Source organism: Rasamsonia emersonii (genome assembly GCF_000968595.1).
Source record: "Rasamsonia emersonii CBS 393.64 chromosome Unknown ctg1118621760297, whole genome shotgun sequence".
NCBI lineage: Eukaryota > Fungi > Ascomycota > Eurotiomycetes > Eurotiales > Trichocomaceae > Rasamsonia > Rasamsonia emersonii.
This window is the reverse complement of record NW_013563097.1, coordinates 40,648-67,973: the sequence shown is the minus strand read 5'-3', so window position 1 is coordinate 67,973 and position 27,326 is coordinate 40,648. Positions and strand designations below refer to the sequence as shown.

Sequence of the window (27,326 nt, the reverse complement as noted above, 5' to 3'; positions counted from 1 at the left end):
AAAGACAATACAAACCTCTCCTGCTCCTCCTATCCCGCTCGGTCGGAACGATCGTCGGTCACGCGCACCGTCGTCGTATCGAGGCAAACTTGTCGGCTCTCCGCGAGCATCTGGCTACCCCCCCTGGGTCGGGCCAGATGTGTCGAGACGGAACGATCCATCGGTCGACCGTAACGACGATGAGGGTCTCGTTCCAGGAGACCCGTTTCGACGGACCAGCCTCGGCCGAGTCTGTCCCCTCTGACGAGAGGGCAGGCCCGTCCGAGGATGGGCCGGCGGCGTTGTCTTCGGGATGAGCCGTCAGGGCGGAGGGCGCTGGTCGGGCGGTCGTAGCGATTGACACCGACGGACCTCTCGGCAACCAAGGTCGAGGTCGGTTTTCACGAGCCGCACGTCGAGCCTCGAGGCGCGGCGACAGCGTCGAACGAGTGACTGGGGTCGGAGTGACGGTGGTCGAAGGAGCGACTGGGGTCGGTGGGGATGCCCTCCGGACGGGCACGGGCAAACGAGAGACGAAGCCGGGGGGCACAGGCAGGCGGGCCTGGGGCCGGGACGACGTTGACTCGGCGGAAAACGTCGCGGAACGAACGGGCAGCCGCGAGACGAATCTGGCGGCTGGAGCAGGCAGGGGGGCCTGTGGCCGGGTGGTGGAACGAACGGGGATGCGGGAGACGAAACCCGCGGGCAGAGCAGGCAGGCGGGCCTGCGACCGGGACGACGTGAACGTCGGCGAGCGGACCGGGATGCGGGAGCGGAGAGGGCGGGAGGGGAACGGGAAGCGGCCCTTGCAAGACATTGCAAGTGGGATCTGCTGTGACGGGGCACAGAAAAAGTCGGAAAAAAAGAAGAAAAGGAGAAAAAAAGCGGGATGCGGAAAGGTGAGAGCAGGTAAGGTGGGAGCAGTAAAAAGCGTCTGGGGAGCAGAAAGTAAGGTAAGGGTCAGGGTAAGCGCGCGAGGACCAGTTGGTCTGGGGAGAAGAAAAAAGAGAAGAGAAAGAAAAAGAGCTCGAGGACGGAGGAGAAGGGGTATTATACCTCCCCCGGGGGACGGGGCGCAAGCAGCGAGGAAAGAGGGCGAAATTGCCTAAAGAGGCAGGCTGGAGAGCTCGAGATGAGGTGTGTATGACTTCATAGCAGAGCAGACGGCGTTGTTGTGGAAGGATCACGAGGAGGGAAGGGTACAAAGGAGAAAAGCAGAAGAAGAGGGCGTACGAGGACACCAGCGCGATATGGGGGTCAAAATGAGCATGGAATCGATCCAGGAAGATGCACCGATGAGCTCGTCGTTTTCCAGGATCGAAATAACGCAGTTTGAGCAGAAAATCATGCTGATATCGCTGTCGAGAGTGACAAACAGAGACATTTCCTCGATGTCTGGCACCTTCCCAATGTGGACGCATTGCCGTTTAAGGCAGCAAGGCAGGCATTCGGATGGCGGCCTGAGGGGATGAGAGCAGGGTGGATGGGGATGGAGGTGGCTGGAGAGAGCAGTTGGAATGGTTGATGAGTGAGTGAGAGATGCAGACATCGTTCTGCTTCGTCATTTTCCTCGAAAAGATCGGCCGATGCGCCAAGTTGGCGTCAGGAACCAGGGCTGAGACGAAAGCAGGACAGCCAGCGTACCAGATAGGAAGACGAAAAGGAGGTTTTCTCTCTATTATCAGTCAGTTAGCAGTCGTATTCGAGATATGTGACTGCAGCTGACCATCAAAATCAAAAAGAACAGCAGCGAACTAGTCGAACGCCGCCCTGCGTCGAAGTCCCCGTCCGAGCTGGTCGAGCTCCACGCTGTCAGAACGTGCAGGATCATAATAAACATGCAGGAGACGACAGACTGGCTTTCTTGAATCCAGTTTCAATCTAATTTTGGCCCTTTGGAGTCGTTCGCTGCCACGAGGTCTGGCGTTGGACGTCTCTGCGTCACGCCGCACGGCAGAACGCGTCGATCAAGAGGATTCCGGACCAGAAACTCAAATGTACGGACATTCTAGAGACAATAAGAGTGTTTCCTGGCAGAATAAGGAGTTTGACAACGAGGGAAAAAGGCGACGAGCTGGTCGTGACGCGTGCTCGCAGGGCTGAGATCGCGACGGTAAACACGGATACAGTGCTAAATCCGGTCATAGCAGCAGTTGCCAAGCACACTGAATCGTTAAAAGTCATTTTCTTTTAGTCCAGAGGCGGAATTTACGTTCTACGCGCCGCTGCAGCCAGCAACATGTGCCCTCAGCCTCGCGAGTTCTCGCTTACATAAGCAGAGGCGCTAACTAGTTAGTTAACTAACTAGTAGTTACAGGCAGCAAGCCCTAATTTCTCACGGACCCCTCGTTCCTCTTTTGCCTCAGTAAACAGATGCCTCGCGATCAGATCATCAAAACAATTCACATCTGAACCAGTCCTGTACCAGTCTTTCCATCAGAGATACCCATCATGGCCGCAATGATTAGACCAGAAATGTACACCAAATACCCCTCGCTGCAGAAATTCCAGGACAACAGCGAGAATACCGTCGAGTCCCACGACGGCCGCGAGATCGTCCTGCTGAAGCACATCTACGACCACCCAGCCCTCGACACGCAGCTGCGGGGCTCGCCTGCCGCAATCCTGGCGGCGATGGACGACTTCGCCGCCCAGTAGGACGTCCTGATCAACATCGGCCCGCACAAGGGGAAGATCGTGACGGATCTGATTGCGGGGCACAAGCCCAGGATCCTGGTCGAGCTGGGTGGGTATGTGGGATACTCGGCGATCCTGTTTGCGAGCGCGATGCTGGCGCAGAGTGGTGGTGATGCAGCAGATAAGGATATTCGTCTCTACAGCCTCGAGGCCGACCCCCTCGTCGCGTCCATCGCGATGAATCTCATCGATCTGGCTAGTCTGAGTCATATCGTCAAGGTGGTAGTTGGCCCCGCAGCGCATTCCCTGCGACGGCTGCACGCCGAAGGGACGTTTTCGCGCATCGACATGCTGTTTCTGGACCATGTCGAGGACCTATACGAGCCGGACCTCAAGCTGTGCGAGGAGCTAGGTCTGCTGCACAAGGGCAGTCTGGTCGTGGCCGATAATGTCGTGCTTCCGGGGGCGCCGCAGTATCGGGAGTATGTGCGGCAGAATCCGCGGTTCGAGAGTTGGGGGGTCAAGGGGTTGATTATCCCGGGGGAGGTAGAGGTAGGCACTTTCTTTCTTTGTATATTTCAGCTGCTGACAGTATTGCAGGACGAGTTGGAGATCAGCAGGGTTAAATAAACAATCATGCCATCACGCAGAGAACAATACAGTCGACATAAGCATACGCAGGATACAGCAGTACGATGTGTAGCTAGATCAGGATCAATCATATCATCATCAATGATCATGTTCATAGTATAGTCATTTCTGCGATAATACATGACATATCCACCAGTATTACAGCTGAATACTTCCATTCCTCCAGTCCTCACAAGGCTCAAAAACTGCCAAAGGAATTAAACCGATTCCTCGGCTGAACAGATACAATACAATACAATAGATTAATAGATAGACGGTACTAACACTGAAAAGAATCTAAACCAAATAAATACAGTAGTGTTCTGCTCAATCAGACACGATAGATCTATCTATCTACCTACGTAGTATTCATCGAAGAATCTATCATAAGGAGTAGATACAGCTTATAAGCACATTTCGTCGCGTTCTACTTGACAATAATAGAAATGGCATGTATATTCTCCAATAAAGTAAAGTCCTCGCAGATTAGACGGTAATTAAAAAATTACCTGATGGGCAGATGGAAAAGATGCAATGGTATACCAACGTGGAGCGTTGATTGAGACAGAGTATCCCATCACTGCTAGCTTCATCTCTCAGAAACTTATATATATAGACACAACTCTAGGATCTACTGTCTATTTTTTCAAGCAACCCACCTCTCCACCCCCATTCCCACACCCATCCTCATATTCAGCCACCGATACCTCAACCACAACCCCGTCGCCATCGCCGCACCAACAAACAAACTCACCGCATTAACGGCATGACCCAACTGAAACCGCGGCGCCTGGTCATTTCTATAGATCCAGACGCCAATGATCTGGCCGGGCCCCGTGAAGGCGATGTTCAGGCCCGAGGCGAGCGAGGCGGCGGTCGTGGTACGCACGTTGTCTGAGACCCAGGCGCAGAGAGGCGGGAGGCCGCCGAAGACGGAGCAGGTGGCGAGGACGAGCATGGCGTAGCGGAGGTGGAGGGAGGGGGAAGGGATGGAGGCTAGACAGTCAGTTTTCAATTAATAATTAAGGAAAAGAGACTCACCAGCAATCGTAAAAGCTACACCCCCAAAGACAAAACAGCCAGCAATTATCGGCCCACGACACGCATATCGATCAGACAACAGTGCTAGCACGAGCGTAAAGACATAGGCACAGGCATACGGCGGGATGGTGAACAGCTGCGCATCGAGCCCGCTATATCCCAGATCCTGGACGATAGTGGGCGCAAACAGGGACAGCGAGGAGACGCCGATGCCGAGCAGGAGATAGGTGAAGTAGTGCACCCAGAGGCGGGCTTGCATCAGCGTGTCTTTGGCGTCGGTCCAATTGAGGTGGTCGTGTCTAACCCTCGTCAGTGGAATTTTATATACATGTGCAATACGGATTGCTGGGATTTCTGCTCACCCCTTGGACACATTCTCTCCAAACGAAGCTAGCAGGATCTCCTTCTCCTCGCTGGACAGCCACGTCGCTGTTTCCGGGTACCGCGGCAGGACGAGCAGGATCAGCACGGCGCAGACGATGCACGGGCATCCCTCGAGGATGAACAGCCATCGCCAGGCCTGCAGGCGGCCAGCGTCGTTCATATGGCCAACGCCGTAGGCAATAGCACCTGTCACAACAGTCAGTCAGAAGCCTGTCATCAGATGGCAATCAGAGTCAATCAGCAGCTCACCTCCAAACGCACCGGCTAGCGTCGCACTGCACAGAAACACAGCAATCCGACTAGCTCGCTCTCGCGGGCCATACCAGAAGCTGAGGTAGAAGATCATTCCGGGAAAAACGCCCGCCTCGGCCATACCGAGCAGGAACCGCAGCGCCATGACAGTCTGGGGGTTTTGCGCGCCTCCGAGGCCGGCGCAGAGGGCGCCAAAGGAGGCGACGAGGAAGGCGAGCCATCTGCAGAGCATTGACAGTAAGCAAGACATCCCAGTCTGCTGTACTATCTAAGGGGGGGTACTCACATCGGCGGCGAAAACACCTTCATGGCAAGGTTACTCGGGGCTTCGAGCAGCGAGTAAGCGACGAGAAACAGCATCAGCGCCACGCGGTACTGGTACTCTGTCAAGCCGGTGGCGTGGAGGAGGTCATCATTCGTGTTAGAGTTGAGGACCTCCGCGTTGCCTGCAGAAGAAACTGTCAGTGCTGTTTGTTATAGTCAATGACAAATTGTTATTAACATACCGATATTCGACCGATCGAGATAGCAGAGCAGATAGATTAGCGCGACCATGGGTAAGATGCGGATGTCGATTTTGCGGTAGATTCTGCAGCATTTTCTCCTCTGTCAGTCATCTACGCAAATAAAAAAAAATAGAAAAGTACAGGGGAAAACTGACCGCGCAAGCTGGTCTTTCTTATCGACATTGTCGTGGAGAGAATGCTGCTGCGAAGGATTGATCTGGGATAGAGCCTTTTCAACATCTGGGTCCGACAATGGTGAGACTGTCATATCGATTGAACACCCTGCCCATACAAATATGTCTACAATATAGACTTGCAGAGCAAGTGGTAGACAAGTAAAGTGATAAATAATAATAGAGTGCGGAGAAATCGTGGAGATCAGATTATGATCGTCGTGTCATGTGCGGGGCTCTGCAGGGGTAACTGTCAAGGATGTCCTAGTTTAATGACAATTAATAGCATTTGAAACTCGCAAAGACGATCGCAGTGCAAACCGGCCAAGTGACTCTGCATCTAAAGTATAATATTCTGCTTCTTCAATAATCTAGATCCTTTCATAGCTAAGCGGATGGACTGCTTATCTACCTCCTTTTGTGGACAGAGAATTCGTACAGAGAGAGACTGTTACTTTTATTCCATCGGCTACTTGCATGAAGAAAAGCCCCTTTGGGTAAGGCGTGCAGAATAGCTAACTGACTATTCATGGATAAGAGTTACCCGACTAGGAAAGCTATTCCGTCGTGTCGACAAGCACCCTGTCGACTGCTAGTACAACACGACTATGCAGGCATCAGGCCCATCCTGGTCAACTTTTCCACTGCCAATGGACGCAGTCTAGCCAGATCTAGCTGCCACTGGTCGTTCAGATTTCTCCCCGGGAAATTAACAGCCGTGCCAAAGATCTGGCCTCGGGTGATGGTGACAGTTTATGCTGCACCTCCAGCAGGAAGTGGAAATATTTGCTATCCTGAGTTGTCAGTCCTTGATTGTGATAGTCATGGGTAAAGGTTACTTACCTCTGTTTGTCGAAGATTGGCATTTCCAAGAGCATCTCGATCCCATACCTGAAGATCTCCTCTCACTCTGCCACCACGTAATTTTCGCCAGTGGAAAATGAGAACGAGCTGCACTTCTGGCGCACCGCCTCTCATCCACAAGTCACTGTCTTGATTGAGTTGAGGCCAACGCTCACTCCAGCCACTTTCGACCACGATTCGTGGAAGATTTGCGGTATCAACTCGGCAGTACCAGTCTGGTGTTTTCGAAGACGCTGCGTATGGTTCTTGGAGACAGCTTTCGAACGCTAATCGAATTAGTAGGGCAGATAGAAGAGATGTATGTGGACATACTTAGGCCATTTGAGATTTCCAAGGCATCAGACTCCGCCAGTGTTAACCAATTTGATACGAGCATGCGATTGAATTCCATTGTTAACCATCTTGTATGACATTCGTGGATCTCGGTGGGCATAATGTGGACTCGTAGGATGCGGGTCACAGAGCTGTAATGAATGCTAAGATAACGAGTTAGCAGAAGTATTTTTTTTTCTTTTCTCACATACCTCGGACGGACTCGTTCCACTTCGGGGTCTCTGTCTAAGGAATATGCAACCTCAGAGCCAACAGACGGATCGACATTCTCGTAGATGGGCTCCTGGTACCCCGTAGCTGTAAGGATGGTGTGACGAATCCCATTAAATAGCTGTTGTGCTGATGGTGGTGGTGCTTCCGTGCTGTTGCTCCTCAGCTGTCGCGGAGAGGCAGCGGGAGTCGACATGTTGGGTAGAGGAGACGGTGTGATGCTGAAAATTAGAATTTATAGAGAATGTGGTGGATAGGCAGATAGTGAAGTGAAAGAAAGTGGAAAGCGAATTGACGATGCTGCCTGGAATACTTACACCTTTCACTACTTACTTCTAGCCGAGTCTAAGCAATCACTCAACTCCCACGAAGCAACATGGTCTTCCATTCACTCGAGTCCAGTCATCCTCTTTCTTAGTTTTTCCGGTTACTCTTAGCAAAACTCGATACAACTCCTGCATTTAATTCACAGGCTACTTTTTATTCTGGGTGAACTGTCTTAAAACAAGAGCTTTATGACAAACATCAGGAGGATATTAGATAATTGACATCCTGCTGTCAAGATATGGAGACACGTAAAATCAGAGGTGGATTAGGCTCTGCGGGCTCTGTAGTAGTATATTTCTACTGTAGATACACCTTATCTTATATCATGGACAATCGAAACCCCCCCCCCCCTCCCTTTTTCATCCTCTTAGTATCCCAAATAATTCTGCACCATATTTTAGCCATTTCTAGAAATTATAGTTAGAAATAAATAATACTTGCTAACTAATTTACTAAGCTTCCTTTTTAGTATATAATCTATATAATCATCTAATAGAGTTCAACCATCCACTACAGGCTGAATTTGAAAGTGGCTGCGAGCTATTCTTATAGTGCTCTGTCAGAGACTTGAATAATAGCACTCGCTAGCTGGCTGGAATGCATTCAAGCTCAGTTGCATAATCGCCATGGAATCCAAACTAAAGCTTTACACTTTCCCTCCAAACGAGCTGGCATATGTGTCTGTACCCTCTGATCCAGAGGACTAGTTTATTATGGCTAGCCCAAGTCTCAAGGCAGTAACTATAAGTTGTCACAATTCTCTCCCTGGCCAGGCCTTGCAGATACGTGTGATTATGGACAGGAAAATGAAACTGGTATATAGAGAACATGCTTCCTACCTAGGTATGCACATGTACCTAGTGCTACCGTATATTATGGTTGTACGTAGGTAAAGATACGTTGTATCTTGTTGTATAGAGAGTAGATATCACACCACCTAAAACGAAAAATCACTCAGTTCATAGACAACCTTCTTCAAGCCTCTTACTTGTACCTCCGATCCTTATACCCGGCAATCAGCTCCACCGAGCCATCCGCCTCCCTCTTCTCCTCATACAGATGCGGATTCAGCTGCATACGCTGCTTAGCCCTGACCCACTCGGCCATAGTGACGGGCTTGTCGAAACGCGGCTTGACACCTGCCTTCTGCAGCACAGGCGAGTCCGAGATAGGCACGAGGAGGGTGTCCGAATGCGCGCGCGCAAAATACAGCAACCCCGTGCGGTCGTACTGCCACTGGTCGCGCGGGGGCGCCACGACGCGATGGATCGAGCTCTTCAGATAGCCGCCCGTCAGATGAGACAGCGTGTCGGCCAGGTTGACGGTGATGGTTCCCGGCTGCGCGGCGACGTACGTCCAGCGGCCATCCTCGCCCAGGATCTGCAGGCCTGCGACGGGCTGGCGGAACAGCAGCGTCAGCGTGCCCAGGTCCGTGTGGCCCCCTGTCTGGCCGTACTCGCTCAGCGCGTGCTCCTCGGGCGTGCGCTTGTTGTACTTCATGTAGCGGAAGTGGTCCTCGCTGCGCTTCTCGTACGTGTGCTGCTTGACGAGGTAGTCCTCGTCAGGCAGCTGGAGGATGATAGCGAAGAGCTTGAGCAGCGGCAGCACGACGTTGGCGTGCAGGTGCTTGGCGAACGCCTCGATCTCCGGCAGATGGGCTTTCAGCAGCGGCGGATGGTCGTATTTCCCGCGAAAGTCGTCGGTGAACTTGGCGAAGTTGTACATCTCGATGTTGTCGCGGATGGCGCCCGCCTTGCCCCGGCCTGCGCGGCGGTAGCCGTTGTAGTCGGCGTTGGCGTAGTCAACCTCGTACTTAACCTTCTCTTCCAGCGGCAGGTCGAAGAAGTTGCGCGCCAGCGTGAACTGCCGGTCGATCTGCTCCTGCGTGAGGCCGAAGTTTTTCACGTAGAAGAAGCCGACGTGGTGGACGGCGTGCGAGAGCTGGTCCGCCAGACGCTGCTTGCCGCCGGGACGGTGGAAGTCGTCCAGGTCGAGGGTGACGAGTTCGGCCCAGGGGAGGTTTTCTTTGGTTTCGGGGGGGTGGACGTAGGGCTTTAGGTTGGCGAAGTCGTAGGGGTTGTCAGAGATCTTAGACGAGCCATGCTGGACAGACGAGCTGGCGCCGTCTGGGACGGGCTTAGCACGTTCTGCGAGAGTGGCGGACATGGATAGACTATCGAATGATGCAGAGTGTATAGAATCTTCAGAAGATATCAATCAGCAAGAACACCTACAGGAAACCTACATACAGGACACCTATACAGAACACCTATATATACTTCTTCGCAGCAGTCCAATATCATTATAAAATAGATAATTACCCCTCACCGGCATCACCCCACAGATAACTAACATTAGACAAGTTCCATCCGCATGCGCAGACACGATAGGCGTGAGGATGGATCACCTCATTCTAGGGCTGGATTGGCAATTTGGGCGACGGTGGTGATTCGTCGGCGAGCCGGTACAATCAATATACACCAGTAGATAGATATCAATCAGCGACACAACACAGAGGAATCTAGATCTCTCCTAAATAAATGCTCATGACAGAGTAATCGTAGATAAACTACCTCCATCCATCCATCCAACCAGTCTGTATCTAAATCTGTATCTTTACTGAGCCTGGTTCCTGGTCCCACAAAAATGACCACACTCCTTTGTCACCCATGTAAACCAAGCCTAAGAAGGCTACATACAGACAAGTCACAGACTACACGCGACTAGACTAGAGTCTGCTTAGTCGTACTTAATATACAATATACAAGTAGAATGAACAGAATGACTAATAGGTAAACTTGACAAATAAATAAATATATTGAATTAAATTGAATTGGATTTGATTGTATATTGAATTGTTCAATCCAGCTCATTGGTGAGTAGTATACTCTATCCTGTGAAGGACAATACTAACAAACGAACAAACAAACGAACGAACGAACAGACTAGCTAATCATTCATTCGCCCTATTATTTTATTCGTGATAGTATTTACTTACTACATGTACTATATATACGTAGTAGTATGCATAAAACTAGAATAATCGTAATATATATATTAATTATATCATAGTAAAGAATAAAACAGTCATAACATTATATTTATATTTATATTGATATTACATCATATTAAAAAATAATAAAATAAAAAACCAAGACAAAAATGCTAATTACCTAGGTAAGCAATAAGAACTAGAGGGAGAGATGAGGGTGAAAACAAATGAATCAAATGAATTCATCCTTCTTTTTTTTAAAAAAAACAATAAAAAAGAAAAACAAGGACAAGACTAATACTAAGCATGGTAACTAGGTACTATTTCATACATCCTTCCTTACTTCCAGTTCCTTCTCACTCATCATAGCCTGTAGGTATAATAAACAAAATAAAAAAGAAAGAAAGAGATGATGAAAAGATGAAAAATATGTACTTAGTTAGCAAACTACTCATCCCAAAACAATAAATAAAAAAAAATCAATCAATTAATTCAATCAACTAATCAAATTGCACCAACTATGATTCCAATTATTCATTAATACCTATCTGTGTCTGTATACTTCCTATCCATTCATTAATTAATCAATTAACTCCAAAAAAGTCAGAGACCGATCAATCGCTCAATCAATCAATCAATCAATCCCTCAACAATGACATCCATATCTGATAGAATGGAATGGAATGGAATCTTAAGAATCTTATCTGCAGAACAATCAACAAATCAATCAATCCACCGCCGCCCAACGAGATGTAATGTAATGTATCGTACATCGAAAGAAAAAAATCAAATCAAATCGGATCAGATAGAATGTCCAACCAACGCTGTACAAGACAAAAAAAAGAACAACACACTACAACGAAATTAGCTAGTTCATGCACAAGGTCCGAGAACAAAAACCAGAAGAAACAGACAACTTCTTTTTAGGTCCAAGGAAATTCGTCACGTAGATGATAGTCAGTTCAGTTAAACGTCGACTAATCGGAATCGCTCGACTGGTCGACCAGCTCCGCCGTACTGCCCGTGATAACTGGCCCGTCGGCCGCTTCGTGGATGCTCGCCCCCGCCCGGTGCTGGCTCACATACCCCATACCCGACGGCCGCCCCTGCTCGCTGACCGTCCGGTGCACCGTCGACGTCGTCGAGTCTACCGATCCCGCCCGTTTACTGTCCGTGTCGCTTGCCGTGAAAGGCAGTCGTCCCGGCTGAGAGCTCGACGGACGTAGATGACCGGAGCTGCTCTCGTCCGGCGGAGACCCCTGGATGGCTTCCAGATTCTGCTCCCCCTCCGACGGCTGCCGCTGAGAGGTCTTGCGAGACACCGTCGGCGCATGCGTGCTGCTTCGCGATCCCAGCCGGCTTGGAAGCTCGATCGCGTCTCCCGCGTCGATCTGAGGGAGCTGCGGCATTTCATCTGCTTTCTCCTCTTCATCCCCCTCGTCCGGTTTCCGTTCCTCCCCTTCCGAATCATGATACGATGACATCGTCGCTCCGGACACCTGTCGTGAATGCCCGCCGGTAGCAGGCCCCGGCGAACCCGGGTCGTCTCGATACGGCTCGTGATACCCCTCCCCCTCGGATGGGAACAGTCCCGGCGGAGGTGCTCGCGTGCTTCGAACCACTTCGAATCCTTTGGTTTTCTCCTTCGTCTTCCCTCCCAGCAGCCTTCGGAACCAGCTGGTCGCGGATGAGACCGGCCCCGTGGGATCGGCCGGTCCGGTCTTGAGTTTGCGAGTTCCTGTGTGAGAGAGCGCCGGCCCCCGGACCCGATAGTAAAAGTCGACCTCCCGCACGGCATAATCATGCCGCATCGGCCGACCGTCGTCAAAGTTGTCGTCCCGGGAGCTGCCCAGATAGGCAGGAACAGGGTGGCCGGCAGAACTTTCGCCAGTGGTGTCTTCAGTCTCACCACCCTGCCCGTCCTTTCGACGCGTGCTGTCCATCGACGAAGACGTCCTCGTCCTTCCCCGCGGTCGTGGAGGCCGGTAATAGGGGTCGTATGCTTCCGTTGGTTTGAACCCAATCATCGAGCCATTCTTGGGGGTGCCGCTGGCCATGGGCTGATATCCGGCAGGATGGGAAAAGCCACTGCCGGCGAGAGTGGTCGGCGTGTAGACGCCGCTGCTGTTCGCTCGGCTATGCGTCCGACCATGCGCACTCACCCCGTCAAACGCCATGCTGGCTCGGCCATCAACTCCGGGACGATTCAACAGCATCGCAGAGCTCCCCGACAGACTTCTTGCCCTGGATCCGCCAAATTGCGTCGACCGGTCGTCCATGTGGGCAAGCATGGCAGCGTCCGAAGCCATGCTCTGGCGAGAAACGTGGCCACTTCTGGGATGGCGGCGAGAGAGTTGCCGCGCACCAAATACCTGGGTATATTAGCAGGTTGTTCCAGTAGTAAAAGAAAAAAAATACATACCTTGGTGAGACCACCACGAGTCGCCACCCCCTCAATACCTCCTGCCCCTGCAAGACGTGCAATAACCTCAATCAACGTCTGGAGCGCATTCAAAAAGAACCCAAAGACAAGAAGCATGGCATGGATGAGAAGAATCACATAACCAATCCACCCCCTCGTCTCCTCCGAAATACCCAGGGACGGAACAAACGCCACGCTCAGCAGCACCACCAGAAATCGCACAATCGCAAAAAGAGCCTGGTAGAGATTCATCGACGTCGCAGACGGATACGGTCGGAACGCAGCCAGGGTCAGCACAAGTACCACTTCGCAGATGGCCAGGAGGACCAGCTGCGCGATGCCGGACGGCTGCAAGGCCCCAATGGCGATGCCCCGAAGGAAGGTGATGAACATGGGCACCATCGCGAACGCCGCCGCATCGTCACAGTACGTGTTGTACAGCGGACCGTATAGGAGAACCGTCGAGAGATCATCGTACATGTACGACCGCGGCCGCGTCGTCACAATCAGACGGATCACCCAGCAGGCAAAGGCCACCAACCCCAGGATCAAGACCACAGCTAGGGCCACCGAGTAGGCCGGAGAGTCTGCCGCCACGACGAGCTGGAACATCGACAACGATATGATGGGGAGCAACAGAAAGTTGAAGACGATCCGGATGACGTTGCCCATCGTAAACGGCATGTTTTTCGCGCGCAGATCCTCCTCCGGCACATGGGCCAGCTGATGATGGATCCACCGCATGCCAAAGGCGACTTGGGTCAACGCCGTCACGCCAACAACAATCGCAAGCAGCCAGATCACCATTCCGGGCCAGATGTCCTGGACGGCCGTCAACCCCACGTACTGGCTGTACCGATCCAGGCCATAGGTGGCGTTCACCACGTAGACACCATCGACGACGGGGTTCTTGCCGCTGTTGGCGCTGACAAAGCTCTGGTTGAACATCAGCGCCGACCAGGCCCCCTGGGCCACGACGGGTTGGTAGTATCCGGGATAGTTCAGGCTCAACGCTCCAGTCAAGGCGACGAACTGGATGTACTGAAGGCAATCAGCGAAGCCCGGTGTCACCAGCCGGAGGAGATCCTCGTCGCGGCCATAATTGCTCGTCCAACGGAACGGGTCCGTCGATCCCCAGGGACTGTAGATGGCGGCCAGGATGTTCGCGACCGCGACAAAGACCAGGATCAAGAGGGGCAGGAAGCCCACCAGACCGCGCAGAGTGTCGCCCAGATCGGGCGTGATGATGGCAGAGACACAGGCCAGGTCGGCATTGGACGCATCTCCGGTCCGGACGCGCAAGGTTGGCACCAGACTCATGAACTGATACGACGATTCGAGGTCATGTTCGATGGAAAAGGCCCGCAGCTGGGATGGATCGCTCCTAGATTGTTATTGTGTTAGCAACCAACATGAACGGGGGATGATGATGGTGGCAGAAAACGTACGCATTGGCATAAAAGACCGGACCCAACGGGCACTCTCCCTGCGTGACAGACAGGCAGAACCTCGACGCATTGTAATAGGGCCTAAAGCTGAGCACATTCAAGGAGGTAAACAGAGTGGAATAGCGGTTGTTCGACTCGCTCAGGTCGGTGATCTTGCCGACGGTGTCGTTGGGATTGGACCATTGCGGCGAATCAGGAGGGGGATAAGGCCCCTGCGAAGCAAGGCCGGTGACGTTTCCGTAGACGGTGATATTGAGGGGATTGGGGCCGGCAGACGCAGTGTAGTTGACGGAAAAGAACAGCGGCACAAACTGTAGCAGATCCGAGTGGATGATGTTGTCCTCGAGACAGTTATCGAAGTTGATGAAAGCGGCGTCTGCGGGCGAGAGAAGGGTTATCAGGAGCAACAAGACGATGGAATACATCGTCGAGAAACCTCTCCATCGGCGACGGCGTCGACTCCCTGGCACAGTCGAGCTGGACGAGCCGATCCCATGTCTGTCTGCCTTGAATTGAGCAAGAGCCGATTGTCCCACGCAGCGTCGCGGACGATCCTCCCATCGCGTGTCACTGCCCGCATCCATCACGACCATGGGAGCGGATGCGAAGACCTCGACGAGGTCTGCCCCTCGTGCACTCCACGATGTCGACAGCAATCCCCGCGTTTCTCGACGGTTCGAATGGATTCGATCTCTCGGCTCGATCGACGGGGCTCGTGATCGGGACGGGACGCAGTCGTCAGCGCGGTCTGAAGCTCCGTCCGTCGCTCTCGTCGCCAGTAAACGCCAAAGCTGGGCGGGCTCGCCTCGGATCAGGGGACGCAAGACATCACGGAGGAGCACGAACGGAAGAGGCTGTTGCCAGCGGCGGCAAACGGAGGAGCACGGGTGGCGGGGAGAAGGAGACAGGTAGCGCAGGAGAGACAGAGTGTAAGGAAGCAACGACAAAATCCAAGCGAGCAGAGAAACACACAGTAAAGGAGCAAAACAAATCACGGCGAGCTAGCAGGCGGGCTGTCTCGGCTCTCGTCTCTTCTCTGTCGTCGACCGTCGGTTCCGCAGCTTTTCGGGTCGGGCCTGGTGGAGTCGGGCTGGGCGTGGCTGAGGCCGAGCTCTGAGCTATACTTGGAAACCGCTAAAGTCACCAAGTCAGCGACCAGAAAGCTGTGCTGCCTGCAAGAGGGCAGTCGACTGTGTCACCTGCGACGCGTAGACAACGGAGCTGGCCATTCGCTGCGCTGCAGTGCTCGATGCATTATCATGCTGGCGTCCGGCTGGTTGGACCTCCAGCAAGCCTGTCTCACCGCATGGATAACTCGATCGTGCTTGGTATTAGCCAGCTATTAGCTAGATGTCTGTCGACTGTATGCAAGGCCTGCTATCTGCTGCACCGCCCCAGCAAGCAGACCGCATTTTCTCGTGTTTCTCGACTGATACGAGGACGCGTACTGTGCAGCGGCCTGAGTCGATCTGCACCAGCCACAGCCAGGCTGCCGGTGGCTGAGACAGTCGCGCGCCGCTCCACTGCATGTCAACAAAAAGGATATTAGGAAATCAGATCATTTTATCTAGAAACCGTTCTCGTTTAAAGAGTGTAATCTGTATAATACATGACTATTTTTATGGGTAAAGTCAGTCCAAATTTCTTAAGCAATTCGTTGACATTAATTTCTATTACACAAAAATAATGTAGGATATTCCCTTTATTTATAAGAATGATTTTCTATAAATGACGAGAATTATCATTTAATTAATTATTTTAATTGACAAACTTTTCGAAAAAAATATTCTAGTCAAGTTTATAGTCAAGAATCCTTTATGATTATAGTTAATTTAATCAAAAAGTTTACTGTTTTTACAGTTATGCAGTTCTGAAATTATCTACACGTATGGTTACAACCCACTATCGTATGGAGTAGAGAAGATGATTAGTGATTTTTTTTTGCTGCAGACGGCTGTATCTACAGTGCCTGATAGATAAATAATCATCCTATTTCCTCGACTTTCAGATAATTCATCGAAGACCTGGTTAAGCGACCAGGAGGGACATCTGGCTTTCTTTCTTCTTTCTTCTTTCTTTCCTCCTATACATTTACGTATACTTATATACTCTGTAGAGCTGTTTCTGGATGAGCAGGACGGCTCTGTTCATTGTTCTGCGGTATCAGCTACAGCTGTAGCTAGTCTTTGGACAGAACACGAACAGGACTTGGATTGATTGATGATTGATTCTTCGAGAAGCATGGATGCCGTATATGATTAATTGATTTGAGATAAAAGAGATCGAAAGGGAAAAAAGAGCGAGGACAGAGATCGTATGTGTCGTGGTGCGTATCTTCAGGGCGGGGTATATGGGCATCCCTTAGTCGTCCATGGTCGATCACGTGTATGTAGGTAGACGGAAGGTCGTTCCTCTTCTCTCAAGCATCTCCGATACTGAAGGAATATGCCATTGTCTTGTTACAGTATTGACGGAGTATGGGAGGGAGATTTGTGCTGGTAATGACAATGACATGATAATCCATGGCTGGACAGGAATACATACCTGGTAATTAGAATATATTCTATATCTAGAACTCTTCAGCCATTCATTTTGATGTCGGCAATCAACACAACAAGTCATATAGTTAGTTTCTCATGCATCACCATTAACCTACCTATTCAGTCGAAATTCCTATCACTATGTTAAGAATAAAAAGGATATGATCAGAGCAGGCCTGAGTGCAAATATAGATACTGTGTGCCAGTTGGAATATTATTCAATCAGAGGGTTATCGCGGGGCACAGCTCACGTGCAGCGGACAGCTATTACCGCTGGTTCTTGGCTCGTCGCCAAGCTTCGCTGGACCTCAATCATTCTTCTATTAATTTTATCGACCAGCCAATCAATCATTAATCCTGACAGAGAGCACAGAATAACCTCCTTCTTGAATTGGATCTACCGAGTGCACGTTATATTGCATGACGGACTGCGTGGAATGTGGTCTTGGAGGAGTCCTACAATCCTACTCCATGCGTACGGTAGGAAATAATTATCGGGAGTTCGCTGCCGCCTTCATACTCTGCTCGAGTGATCACTCTGCTCCGTGTCGGAGGGATAACTGGCTCAAGATGACGAGTTCAGGCTGATCACTTTCTCTTCTAATTAGTCGCGAGATTGCTTCTAGTGGGATCCGCCGATCTGTGCGATGCCGATCGACCAGAAGGTAATACAGGAACCGCAATTGCTCTGGGAATCAGATATTGTCAGCATCACCACGATCATCATGACGACACGAGGATAACGGGACTGTTTGATTGAAGTGCATTTCGATGTATAAGTCGAAGTCGAAGTATAAGTTCTTAGAGTACTCCGTACGGAGTATTCCAACACTTCTTCCTCCGGCCGTCTGATGGAACTGCTAATTAATGCTAACGCAATGTAATTTGTGCTGTGGAGCCAGGCGGAACCAAGCCACGGTGACGTAGGGCGCCTCCACGTTCCATTCTTGGTCAGGGACGAGCACTCTGTACAGAGCACATGGGAATGCTTTGGCGATGACATCCTGCAGAGCATGGTCCAGGTCAGTATCTCAGCCAGTTCGTGAGCTGCTGTCGGCTTCTCGAAGGGAAAACATACCAACACTTCTCGACTGGCCAGGGACGCAGCAGGAACAGGCAGCCTGTGAGGCGGGGAGAGTTCTCCGCATGCCACGGCCCAATCAGGAGCACGCAGGCTGCGCATGGCTGGAAACGTCAACGACGGTGCCAGCAACACTGGCAGCATCAAGAATGGATCCGCCAGCTGCTCCGTTATCTGCAATCTCCTGCGGCGGCGGGCGTGGGGCGGCGTCTCGCGGGATGGCCGTGCGAGGCTTAGGCTGGTTTCAGATGGGCGTCGACGGTGACACGTACGCCGTATCCTGCTCCAGCGGTGGACCAGAGGCGTCCCCGATCATAATCCGCGGGTCGAGAGTCAAATTGCAGTGCCATCACCAGCATCCTGTCGATGAAGCGAGTCGTTGATGCCTTGAGAAGTTGAGCTGCCTGCTTCCTGCTGGCAAGGCAAGACTGCGTGGTCAAGGAACCGCGAGCGGCCTGCCAATCACAGCGCGTGCCCTCGCGATAACTCCGCACAGATCACTCTTCCCGTCTACTATCTCAGGTACGGATAAGGGCCTCCATCTAAATGCAGTTACTACTCTGTACTCTTGTTGCTTAAGCTGCTCTGGGCTGGTCTGCCAGATCAGTCACTTCCCTCTCGCAGCACCTTCACCATCTCCTCCTGCACTGCTTCTTTCCTTTTCTTTGTGTGCACCCCTGCTGCGTGGTTTGACGCGAGGAATGACCTGCTCACTTCGCTTTCCCAGATCGCGGCTCGCTAATACTCCACCTGACTCTGTTGAATGGATCTCCCCGACAAGAGACCCCGTCAGTCGCGTTATTAGCCTTCAGATCGATCCTCCTCGCCCTTCATTTCTGTCCTTCCGCCTCCTCCCCTCTATCCCTCCGACACTCGTCTTCCCCGTAGCCGCCTCCGACCCCGCCGTCCTCGCTTCTTTTATCGTCACGCCGGCGCCCCTGTCGATCCAATCGACCGCTCCCCAGTATTAGTGCCAAGGCAGGCGGGATCCGACCAACAACTCTGCTCGCCCCTGACAGTCTTCCGTCCTGCTTGGAGAACACTTCGACGAGTGTTGTTTGCGATGGTCAGCGCGATCGTGGCATTGCTGTTGGTTTGAGGAAGCTGCTGTCTGCACACGGTCGACATGGCGGGAGAGGACCCCTTTGCCTTCCTGGCGACGGCGGAACCGCCCAAGCCGCTGAAGAAATCCAACTGGCGGGAGAAGCTCTTTTCCAAGGATCGAGACGCGAAGCAGAGCGCCCAGGAGAGAACTGAGAAACAGCTGGACGACTTCCTCGGCCCTACGCGCTCGAAGCCTCCGAACCAGGAGCCAACGCTGCCCCAGATCGATAATGTCCCTCCACCGGAACCGCGTCCCTTTTCCTCGACGCCCCCTACCGGTGAGACGCAGGGCATCCGAGTCGTGAGTCCGACCAAGAAACCTCGCCGAAAGGGGTTGCGCGTCACCTTCAGCGACCGCGCGCCTGAGATCATCGGAGAAGGCGGCGATGAATCAGAGGAGCCGACGGTGGAAATATTCCGGAGGCGCGACCAGCCTCATGGTCTCGACAATCGTCGTCCTACGTTACCACAGCTACACATTGACACTTCTTTCCAGGACGACCAGGCAGAGCCGCAGGAACAGACAGAAGTACAGCGGACGCCGTTGCTCATCAACACACAAGATGCGGACTTCCTGATGGCCTTGAATGCGGGTGAAAGGGGGTCTAGGTTGTCTTTCCGTGCTTCTCCCGATTCCAATTCGTTCGCGAAACGTATCCATGCCCGAATGCAGGCCGAAGAGGCTCGCGCACTGCAGCGTCGCTACGAGGAGGACCTAATGTCCCCGACCAGTCCAGACGATGAGCGCCAGCAGCGTCACGAGACTCTCCCTCTGCGTCCTTCGATTTCATCTCAACAACCCCATGCATCTCCACAGCCATCAGGCCGTGATAGCGATAGAAAGTCTGCCAGCGCGTCTCTTCGCACGAGGCCGGCCCCGGCAGTCCAAGATCAGGTCAAGTCTCTCCGGCAGGAACCGGATGAGGTCCCGTCTGCCGGCAGATCGTCGCACAGCTTGTCACCCCCCTCCCACGAGCGGAAACCCAGTATTCCGACCGGAGAGTCTCAGCCAGTCCCCCCCAGCCACGATACCAGAGAAGTTTCCCCGAGTCGCGAACCCCGCTCGGCTCCTAAAATGTCTTTACGCTCGGTTGCCAATGCAGTGGGCGATGGCGCCTACATAGAATTCACCAACTATGTCGAGCGATACAGCAGTCTGTTCCGACTGGCCGCAGAAAGCGTCAAACCGCTGACGGAGACCTCGTTCTCCGAATGGATCAGGGCCGCGACATGGTGGTTTCTGAGGGGTCGATCCAACCTCGAAGCCGCGGTCCGGTCTGGCCGGTCAGCTGAAGCGGCCGGGGTGCAACCACCGTCTGCAGCAGCCCAACAGGCCGTCATTGACCTGGGCAAGGCGTGGTGGATTACCCAGCACGTCGTTCCCCAGCATGCAGAACTGGCCCGTTATGGGAAACTGGCTATGGAGGCCCTCCTAGCCGTCCTGAATACCGCGGGCGATCAGCGGCTGGCCGGGTTGGTGACTCTGCATCAAAAGATTCTCAGTCATCTCCGCGCATTGACGATGTCGATGAAACGGAACAAGGTTTTGTCCGCCGTGGCATCGACCGCAGATGGCATTGACCGTTCGGTGGATACGAGTATTTGGTTAAAGTATCCCCTCTTCGCAGCCGACGTCACGGCCGTGCTGTCGGGAGCTGCGCGGCGAACGGTGGTGGCTGGTCCTTCTGCCAACTGGGTTAATACTCCCGATCTGATGCTCTTGGGCGACACGAGTCGGTTCTTCAGCTACGGCACCATGTTTGTGGACGTCTCCGTCAGCGCGGGCGACGACGACGACTCGCCACCATACGTCCCCTGCGTCCTGTCGATTATGCGGGATCGCACGGATTGGTATGTGATGACGGCGATCGCCAGTCAGAGCGAGCTGATCAACGTTACGATTCAATCCGATCGGAGTCAGGGACCGACCTGGGACGACGTGGACTGGGAGGTCAAGACGAGCACGATGCGTGTCAGGCTCCCCCGAGGATTTCAGCTGGATGTCGTATTTCAGGAGCAGGACTTCAAAATTATCTGGAACATCGTCAAGTACACGCTTAAGACCGAGGCGAGCATGCAACCGGAGGCCGACGAGACCCTGGTTTTCGAGGATACGCTTAAAGTCTTCCAGTACATGGACCCGGGCACGCCCAAGGCGTTTCCCGCCGAACCTTCACAGCGATGCCGCGTTCGCTTGTTCGAAAAGTCAGCGACTGTGACTGAAGGGACGGGACCCCGCAAAGCCCATCGCGGCTTCCGGCTGACCGTTGTCACCAGCCCCAAGGTGAAGACGCTGAGCAGCGTCCGCCACACGCTTGGAAACGGAGCGCCTATTGTCTTTGGCTATCTCCGGGGTGAAGACGGCGCCCCGGCGCTGCTGCTCAATGTCAAAGAGGAGGGGAGAAACCGATCCATGGTGCTGACCTTTGATGAACTCGAGCGCCGAACCACCATGCATTCGCTCCTGGTGGGCATGCTCGCGAGCGACCGAGAATTCACGAGCCCTGATATTCCTTTCCGATCCTTTTCTATCGAGCAACCGCCAGAGGCAGCCAGTCCGGGGATCACCCATCTGCAGTTTGCTGCCGGGTCGGTGTCCGTGATCGACCTGGAACCGGCCTATGTGGAACAACACGGCTATGCTCCTCAGATCTTGTCAGAGCACCTGCGAGCGTTGGTGTCCACCGACTGGGGCACCGTCACGGACCGGATGAATCTGGGTAAGACTGAACGGACCGGCCTTTGTCGTTTCTGTCTAACTAATTGTGTAGGGCCGGGAGAGATGAAGATCGCGTTGGACGTCAACAAGAATACCGTCTTCTATATGCTGCGGTCTGGTCAGGAAGATCTGACCGTGTCGGTGGCCGAGAATCTGGTGAGGAAGGACCTGCCAGATCGATTGACGGAGTTCCTGCAAGCGGCCAAAACAAAGCCGATGATCCGGCGGTACGAGTTTGCCTCGTTGGAAGGTGGGTGGTCTTGTTGCGTTACTGTTCGGGCAGCACAGTTTGACTTCATCTTAGGTCTTCATCAGTTTCAGGCTGCCGTGACCGGGTTCAATGTTCTCTTTGATGGGTAACTATTTCTTTGCAATTCTGCTAAGAGCGTCATTGGGCTAATTTCGAATCTAGTATCGCGTCCACCTTTGCCATCTCCCGGCGACGCATGGTCGTTCCCATCCACAAGAAGTGGGAAGCAACAGCGACTCGGGTCCAGGTGGTGCAGCAGAACAAGACGATCCAGCTGCTGGCGTTCTTCGGCAGTGATTTCAGCCACGGCAAGTGCATGAACTTTGTCCTCAAGGGGACGGATACCTACGAGAGCTTCAACCGGTCCGGCAAGTCGGGGGTGCGCATCGTTGATGCCAAATTCGCGTTGCCCAAGACCGACGATGACGAGAGCTCGCGATTCGTCTGCCTGGACATGCCGGAATATCCGATTGAGCACGATGATATCAATATTCTTTTTGAGTCGGAAACAGGTGCGATCGCTGCCTGCCGTCTGAAATGCTAAGCTAACATCTACGTAGACCGGAAGAATTTCCTTGCCGTCATGCCGGGGTCGCTGAGAGAGCCGTCCCGGATGGGCTCGCTACGACGGTAGCAGTGTGCTCATTGCCAAACACAGCGAGAAATAGATTTCACATTTCCTGCATCTGTGTACTGTAGATATGTCATGTCTAGGGCGCATCACGTGACGCGGGATTTGTCCGAGCTCGGGGACTCGGCGACTCCCCACCGCAGGCAGAAGCCCCTCCATGGCGCCATCGCCTATCATTACAACTCCAACCACGCCTTTCTTTGATACCCTTTCTTTCGTTCATCGTCAATTCATCTCCTATTCTATCGCACCATGGCGCATCCACCAGCTCAGCCTGCCACGCTCGCTCTTCACGCCGACGATGTGCTGAATAACGTCACGGACGTGGCTCCGCCCATCCATCTGTCAACGACTTTCCGCTACTCGGACAATCCGGACGAATTGACTCCAATTGCAGATCTGTCTGTATGTACGGGGGAATTGGGACAGGCGACTGGACGTGGAGCTGATTGTCTGCAGGAAAAACCTCAGGATCAGGACCCGAAACAGCACGTTTACTCTCGAGTCACCGCTCCCAATTCGACTCGCTTTGAGACCATCCTTTCCTCCCTCCTGAAGGGTCATGTTGTGGCATACTCATCTGGTCTGTCGGCATTGCACGCGGCGCTGGTGCTCCTGAACCCACGCCGGATCGCCGTTGGACACAATTACCATGGCTGTCACGGCGTCATCGCGTTGTTCTCTCGCCTGACAGGACTACAGAAGCTGGATCTGGATTGCCCGGCCGAACAGCTGGAGGCAGGCGATGTGGTCTTCCTGGAGACGCCGCTGAACCCTCATGGAACGGCGTTCAACATTGAGCATTACGCGCAGAAGGCGCACTCGCGGGGCGCTTATCTCATTGTGGACAGCACTTTTGCGCCGCCGGGACTGCAGAATCCGTTCGAGTTTGGGGCGGACATTGTCATGCACTCAGGGTCGAAATACTTTGGTGGACACAGTGACGTGCTGTGCGGGGTGTTGGCCACCAACCGCAAGGATTGGTACGAGCGGCTGTGGGGCGATCGAGTATACCTGGGCAGTGTGATGGGCAACCTCGAGAGCTGGCTGGGTGTGCGCAGTCTACGCACCCTGGAGGTGCGCGTGCAACGGCAGAGCCAGAATGCGGAGCGGCTGGTGGCGTATCTGGACGGGGCGCTGCACGCGTTCCGGCCGGCGGCGGACAGTGACGAGGCCGCGGTGCAGGGGGTGCTGTACCAAATCAACCATGCCAGTCTGCAGAGGGGGGATGCGTCGTGGCTGAAGAAGCAGATGCCGAACGGGTTTGGGCCGGTGTTTTCAATCGTGCTGCGCAAGGAGGAGTGGGCACGGCGACTGCCGAGCAAGCTGGCGTATTTCCACCATGCGACGAGTCTGGGCGGGGTGGAGTCGTTGATTGAATGGCGAGCCATGACGGATGCGCGGGTGGACCGGAGGTTGTTGCGGGTGAGCGTGGGGTTGGAGAACTGGGAGGATCTGCGGAACGACTTGGTGGCGGCTTTTAAGGCGTTGCTGAAAGAGTCGACGGTAGAAGTGGTAGATTCTGTCGATAGGAGGCAGTAGAATACTGTATGTACATACATCTAGCTGCAGCAGGCCATTGAGGCATACTTTTTATGGATGAATAATATACAGTCAAATTTAGACTGGTTGGGTACATACATGTGTGTGTGGTATAGATTGAGAAATTCCGACAGACAAAGCTTGTCTATCGACTCTATCCTAGAATCAACCTTATATTCTGGTCAATAGCAGTCTACCAGTCTACCTAAATATAATATATCTATTTATCAATGGCAATTAGAGATGATAACTGCACTGGCTGTAATAAGTGATTAAAATACTAAACCTTTCTCTCCCCTGCGTGTTTACGGAGTATTGTGGAAACCCCTCGTAGAGGCTCTAACAAATACATATTATATTTATTAGAAGCACCGAAGGAAGCCAATACTCATTCATAAGCAAAATTACCTCGCAGATAGAAGCCTATCGGAGTCAGAAAGGCTAACAAAGGACTGTTTCAACACTTACCAACACTGAGAATCTGAATGTCAAGATGGCTATTGATGAAGCCGAGTTTTTTTTTAAATTAATTAAAGCACATATGGAGGTTTCGTCGATCTAGAAAAAAAAAAAAGAGGACAAAAAGCTCTCTCTCAAAGCCTGCAATGGAAGCTTCTTAAATGCAATCTCGTTTATTTAAATCGCAGGGGATTGTGTAAACAATTGGAAAAAAAATCATTATTTCCTTCCAATTTAACAGGGTTCTGTAATCTTATTGGTCAAGTTCTAGAGGCCAGAGGCAAAATCAGCCTGGCTAGATTGTTACTATTATAATTGTAACGAGGCAGACAAAGGCAGAATCTCATTAATAATATAATGTAGATAGATATGTATGGACTGGACTGTATTTATACAGTTGGTATACAGATAGTAGGTAATTGCTGCTCGTTGGCACGAGGGCCTCAGGAAGAACACCAAGGTATATAAAGTACAGTTGAAACAGAAACCCATTTATCAGACTTTATTTTTTTATTTTCTATAACTCATCAGATTGTATATCCAGGTGGTATCAAGATTTAGTTTCTTTTTCTTCCTTTAGTCATGAAGTCACTTGGAAGTAGTAATCATGGCATCATTAACATTCCTATATCTCTGCGTCCGTTCCCCAGAAGGAAAAAAAAAATCTATCTTCAGTTTTGAGTCCATCTAAGTAAGGGTAATGCTGATGTATAAGTTTAAGGCTCTGATCAAAACCTTTTTTTTTAATTCGAGCCGTTATTAAATTATTTATATAAAGGTTGTCTCTCCTCTTCCTCCAATATTGTTATCTCCAGTCGACAACTTTTCTCTCATATATCTAACCAGAACGTTTTATTTATTTATTCAAGACATCGATCTATCTATTCCAAACAACACAACCACAACCAAAGTGGCACAACCAAAGCGGAGGACCATGGGGATTTTCGTCTTTATAGAAGTCACCTTCGATTTCCCCCGTCTCTACCCTTTAGGCACCTACATGCGCAGCTGGAACAAGGCATTCACCTGCCACGAAAACCACGCGAAGCAAACAACGTGGATCAACGAGTATCAGACACAAGAATCCCGATGTGAACTTCTTCGCCAACGGGCAATATATCTGCAAGAGGATGTAGATGCTTTACAAAAAATCCCTGAAAAAGATATTGCGCCTGAACAAGTGCAGCAGCTGCAATCCTTGGAGGAAGAGCTTGCGCAGGTTAAGCAGCAGTACTGGAGCGGTCGACAAACACTCGGCGATTTGCTAGTTCGTAAGCCTCGGGGTGGTGCCCGGATAAGGGAATTCGAGCTCCGTCACCAAAGGAGGAAAAGCGTCAGTGGAAGACGGACCGCAGGATTTGTCGGGTTAGAGGAGGTTGTTGTGAGAGGGACTATGAATGCTGTGAGAGGCCGAAGAAGAATTTACTTTGTCCAGGGAAAAGTATGGAAAAAGAAGACGCATTGCAGTGTGGCGTGCGGGTGCTGTGTTCGGAGTCGTGGGATATATGGGGATGATACGGATGTCAGGGGATAATAATAGTAGTTTAGAGGCTGGTCATCAATCACATGAAAGACTACTGATACCAGGCTTTCAGATCTGTCTTCAGTCTACTTGCATGCATTCTAAAATCTAATGTGGATCCTCCCCCGGATACTAGATTATATAATTAGGCAATCCACAACCAACCAACCAACCACCACCTTTCCATCTCTAAGGCAGGTTCTTATCATTTTCATTATTAGTGGCCTTCTCTCCAAGACAATATACATACAGTTCTCAAATAATCCAAAAGAAAAAGAAAAGAAAAAGCAAGGTACAGACAGGACTGTGCATAGGACATATCGCATTTTTGTACTGTATGCTGCACTGTGCGAATTCATTGTTCATTTATTCGACTCTATTCAATTCTCTTCTATTCAGTTCAGTTCAATTCCATCGACTGACACGACTGATCGATTGATTCGTTCGTCTCGATCGGACAGAGACAAATAGACAGAAAAAACGAAAGAAAGAAAGCAATAAAGAAGGCGGAGAGAAAAGAGGCATTTGGATCCTTAACATAACGATAACAACAACAAGAACAATAACAACATGAGCAATCATACCGGCCAGGACCCTGCTGCTACTGCTGCCGCAGCTCCAACCAGCGGCACCTTTCAAATCCACTACTTCGCCTCCGCCGCCTCATACACCAAGAAAGCAACCGAGACGCTCCCAGCGCCGCTACCGCTACGACGGCTGTTCCGCGTACTGGAGGAGAAGTACCCGGGGATCCGGGACGCGGTGCTGCGGAGCTGCAGTGTGAGTTTGGGGTTGGAGTATGTGGACGTGAATGATGATGACGAACATGACGATGGTAGTGGGAATGAGAGTGGGGTTGTTATTCAGGTTGGTGATGAGGTGGGGATTATTCCGCCGGTTAGTTCGGGGTGATCTTTCATCATAATCTGTTTCTGTTAGATGTGCTATGTTATTGTTGAGGGATGGTTATATATTTTTTTTTATTTTTGATTATTTATGGGTATGATGGATTGCCTGTATATATTTTACTAGCTGCAAAAGCAGGCTTGGTATCTGATCTGATCTCGTCTAACCAGGCTAATGACTTGATTGAGTTTGCCTGTTCAATAATCTGTGGTAAGATTTTTCTTTTCTGAAGATAAAGGAAATATTCCTTGTGAATTCGCTCGAGAAATCCACTTCACTCACTCTGCTCACTCGTTTTTCTTGCCTTATTTTTTGTCTCATCTTCTTGACGAAACTACTATGAACTAGGCTATCGCATTCATTTTATTCATTAT

The 27,326-nt window shown here is 51.6% G+C and overlaps 10 protein-coding genes across 10 annotated transcripts; 5 read left to right on the top strand and 5 right to left on the bottom strand.

Moving 5' to 3' along the window:
• Window positions 1-70: 70 nt before the first annotated feature.
• T310_5557 (uncharacterized protein) lies at window positions 71-796 on the bottom strand (the record flags this gene model as incomplete). The annotated part of the gene is made up of 1 exon (XM_013471596.1): window positions 71-796. A coding segment is annotated over one exon (726 nt), but the record flags the coding sequence as incomplete, so codon positions are not given.
• Window positions 797-2,430: 1,634 nt separating this feature from the next.
• T310_5556 (uncharacterized protein) lies at window positions 2,431-3,246 on the top strand (the record flags this gene model as incomplete). Its single annotated transcript, XM_013471595.1, has 3 exons — window positions 2,431-2,633; window positions 2,709-3,168; window positions 3,217-3,246. The coding sequence occupies 3 exons, from the start codon at window positions 2,431-2,433 to the stop codon at window positions 3,244-3,246; spliced, it is 693 nt and encodes a 230-aa protein (XP_013327049.1).
• A 646-nt stretch (window positions 3,247-3,892) lies between these two features.
• On the bottom strand, window positions 3,893-5,697 carry T310_5555 (uncharacterized protein; the record flags this gene model as incomplete). The annotated part of the gene is made up of 7 exons (XM_013471594.1): window positions 3,893-4,242; window positions 4,288-4,586; window positions 4,650-4,857; window positions 4,921-5,144; window positions 5,210-5,381; window positions 5,430-5,512; window positions 5,585-5,697. The coding sequence occupies 7 exons, from the start codon at window positions 5,695-5,697 to the stop codon at window positions 3,893-3,895; spliced, it is 1,449 nt and encodes a 482-aa protein (XP_013327048.1).
• A 658-nt stretch (window positions 5,698-6,355) lies between these two features.
• On the bottom strand, window positions 6,356-7,205 carry T310_5554 (uncharacterized protein; the record flags this gene model as incomplete). Its single annotated transcript, XM_013471593.1, has 4 exons — window positions 6,356-6,391; window positions 6,446-6,732; window positions 6,779-6,942; window positions 6,991-7,205. The coding sequence occupies 4 exons, from the start codon at window positions 7,203-7,205 to the stop codon at window positions 6,356-6,358; spliced, it is 702 nt and encodes a 233-aa protein (XP_013327047.1).
• A 1,115-nt stretch (window positions 7,206-8,320) lies between these two features.
• Window positions 8,321-9,502, bottom strand: T310_5553 (UPF0676 protein; the record flags this gene model as incomplete). The annotated part of the gene is made up of 1 exon (XM_013471592.1): window positions 8,321-9,502. The coding sequence occupies one exon, from the start codon at window positions 9,500-9,502 to the stop codon at window positions 8,321-8,323; it is 1,182 nt and encodes a 393-aa protein (XP_013327046.1).
• A 1,803-nt stretch (window positions 9,503-11,305) lies between these two features.
• Window positions 11,306-15,727, bottom strand: T310_5552 (Integral membrane protein; the record flags this gene model as incomplete). The annotated part of the gene is made up of 5 exons (XM_013471591.1): window positions 11,306-12,700; window positions 12,751-14,134; window positions 14,199-15,052; window positions 15,171-15,332; window positions 15,647-15,727. The coding sequence occupies 5 exons, from the start codon at window positions 15,725-15,727 to the stop codon at window positions 11,306-11,308; spliced, it is 3,876 nt and encodes a 1,291-aa protein (XP_013327045.1).
• A 3,218-nt stretch (window positions 15,728-18,945) lies between these two features.
• On the top strand, window positions 18,946-22,526 carry T310_5551 (uncharacterized protein; the record flags this gene model as incomplete). Its single annotated transcript, XM_013471590.1, has 4 exons — window positions 18,946-21,643; window positions 21,695-21,892; window positions 22,027-22,404; window positions 22,453-22,526. 4 exons carry the CDS (start codon window positions 18,946-18,948, stop codon window positions 22,524-22,526), a joined length of 3,348 nt encoding a protein of 1,115 aa, XP_013327044.1.
• A 249-nt stretch (window positions 22,527-22,775) lies between these two features.
• On the top strand, window positions 22,776-24,254 carry T310_5550 (Cystathionine beta-lyase; the record flags this gene model as incomplete). Its single annotated transcript, XM_013471589.1, has 3 exons — window positions 22,776-22,928; window positions 22,983-24,038; window positions 24,090-24,254. 3 exons carry the CDS (start codon window positions 22,776-22,778, stop codon window positions 24,252-24,254), a joined length of 1,374 nt encoding a protein of 457 aa, XP_013327043.1.
• A 1,204-nt stretch (window positions 24,255-25,458) lies between these two features.
• On the top strand, window positions 25,459-26,158 carry T310_5549 (uncharacterized protein; the record flags this gene model as incomplete). The annotated part of the gene is made up of 2 exons (XM_013471588.1): window positions 25,459-25,795; window positions 25,992-26,158. The coding sequence occupies 2 exons, from the start codon at window positions 25,459-25,461 to the stop codon at window positions 26,156-26,158; spliced, it is 504 nt and encodes a 167-aa protein (XP_013327042.1).
• A 458-nt stretch (window positions 26,159-26,616) lies between these two features.
• On the top strand, window positions 26,617-27,108 carry T310_5548 (Molybdopterin synthase sulfur carrier subunit; the record flags this gene model as incomplete). Its single annotated transcript, XM_013471587.1, has 2 exons — window positions 26,617-26,943; window positions 27,079-27,108. 2 exons carry the CDS (start codon window positions 26,617-26,619, stop codon window positions 27,106-27,108), a joined length of 357 nt encoding a protein of 118 aa, XP_013327041.1.
• Window positions 27,109-27,326: the final 218 nt, after the last annotated feature.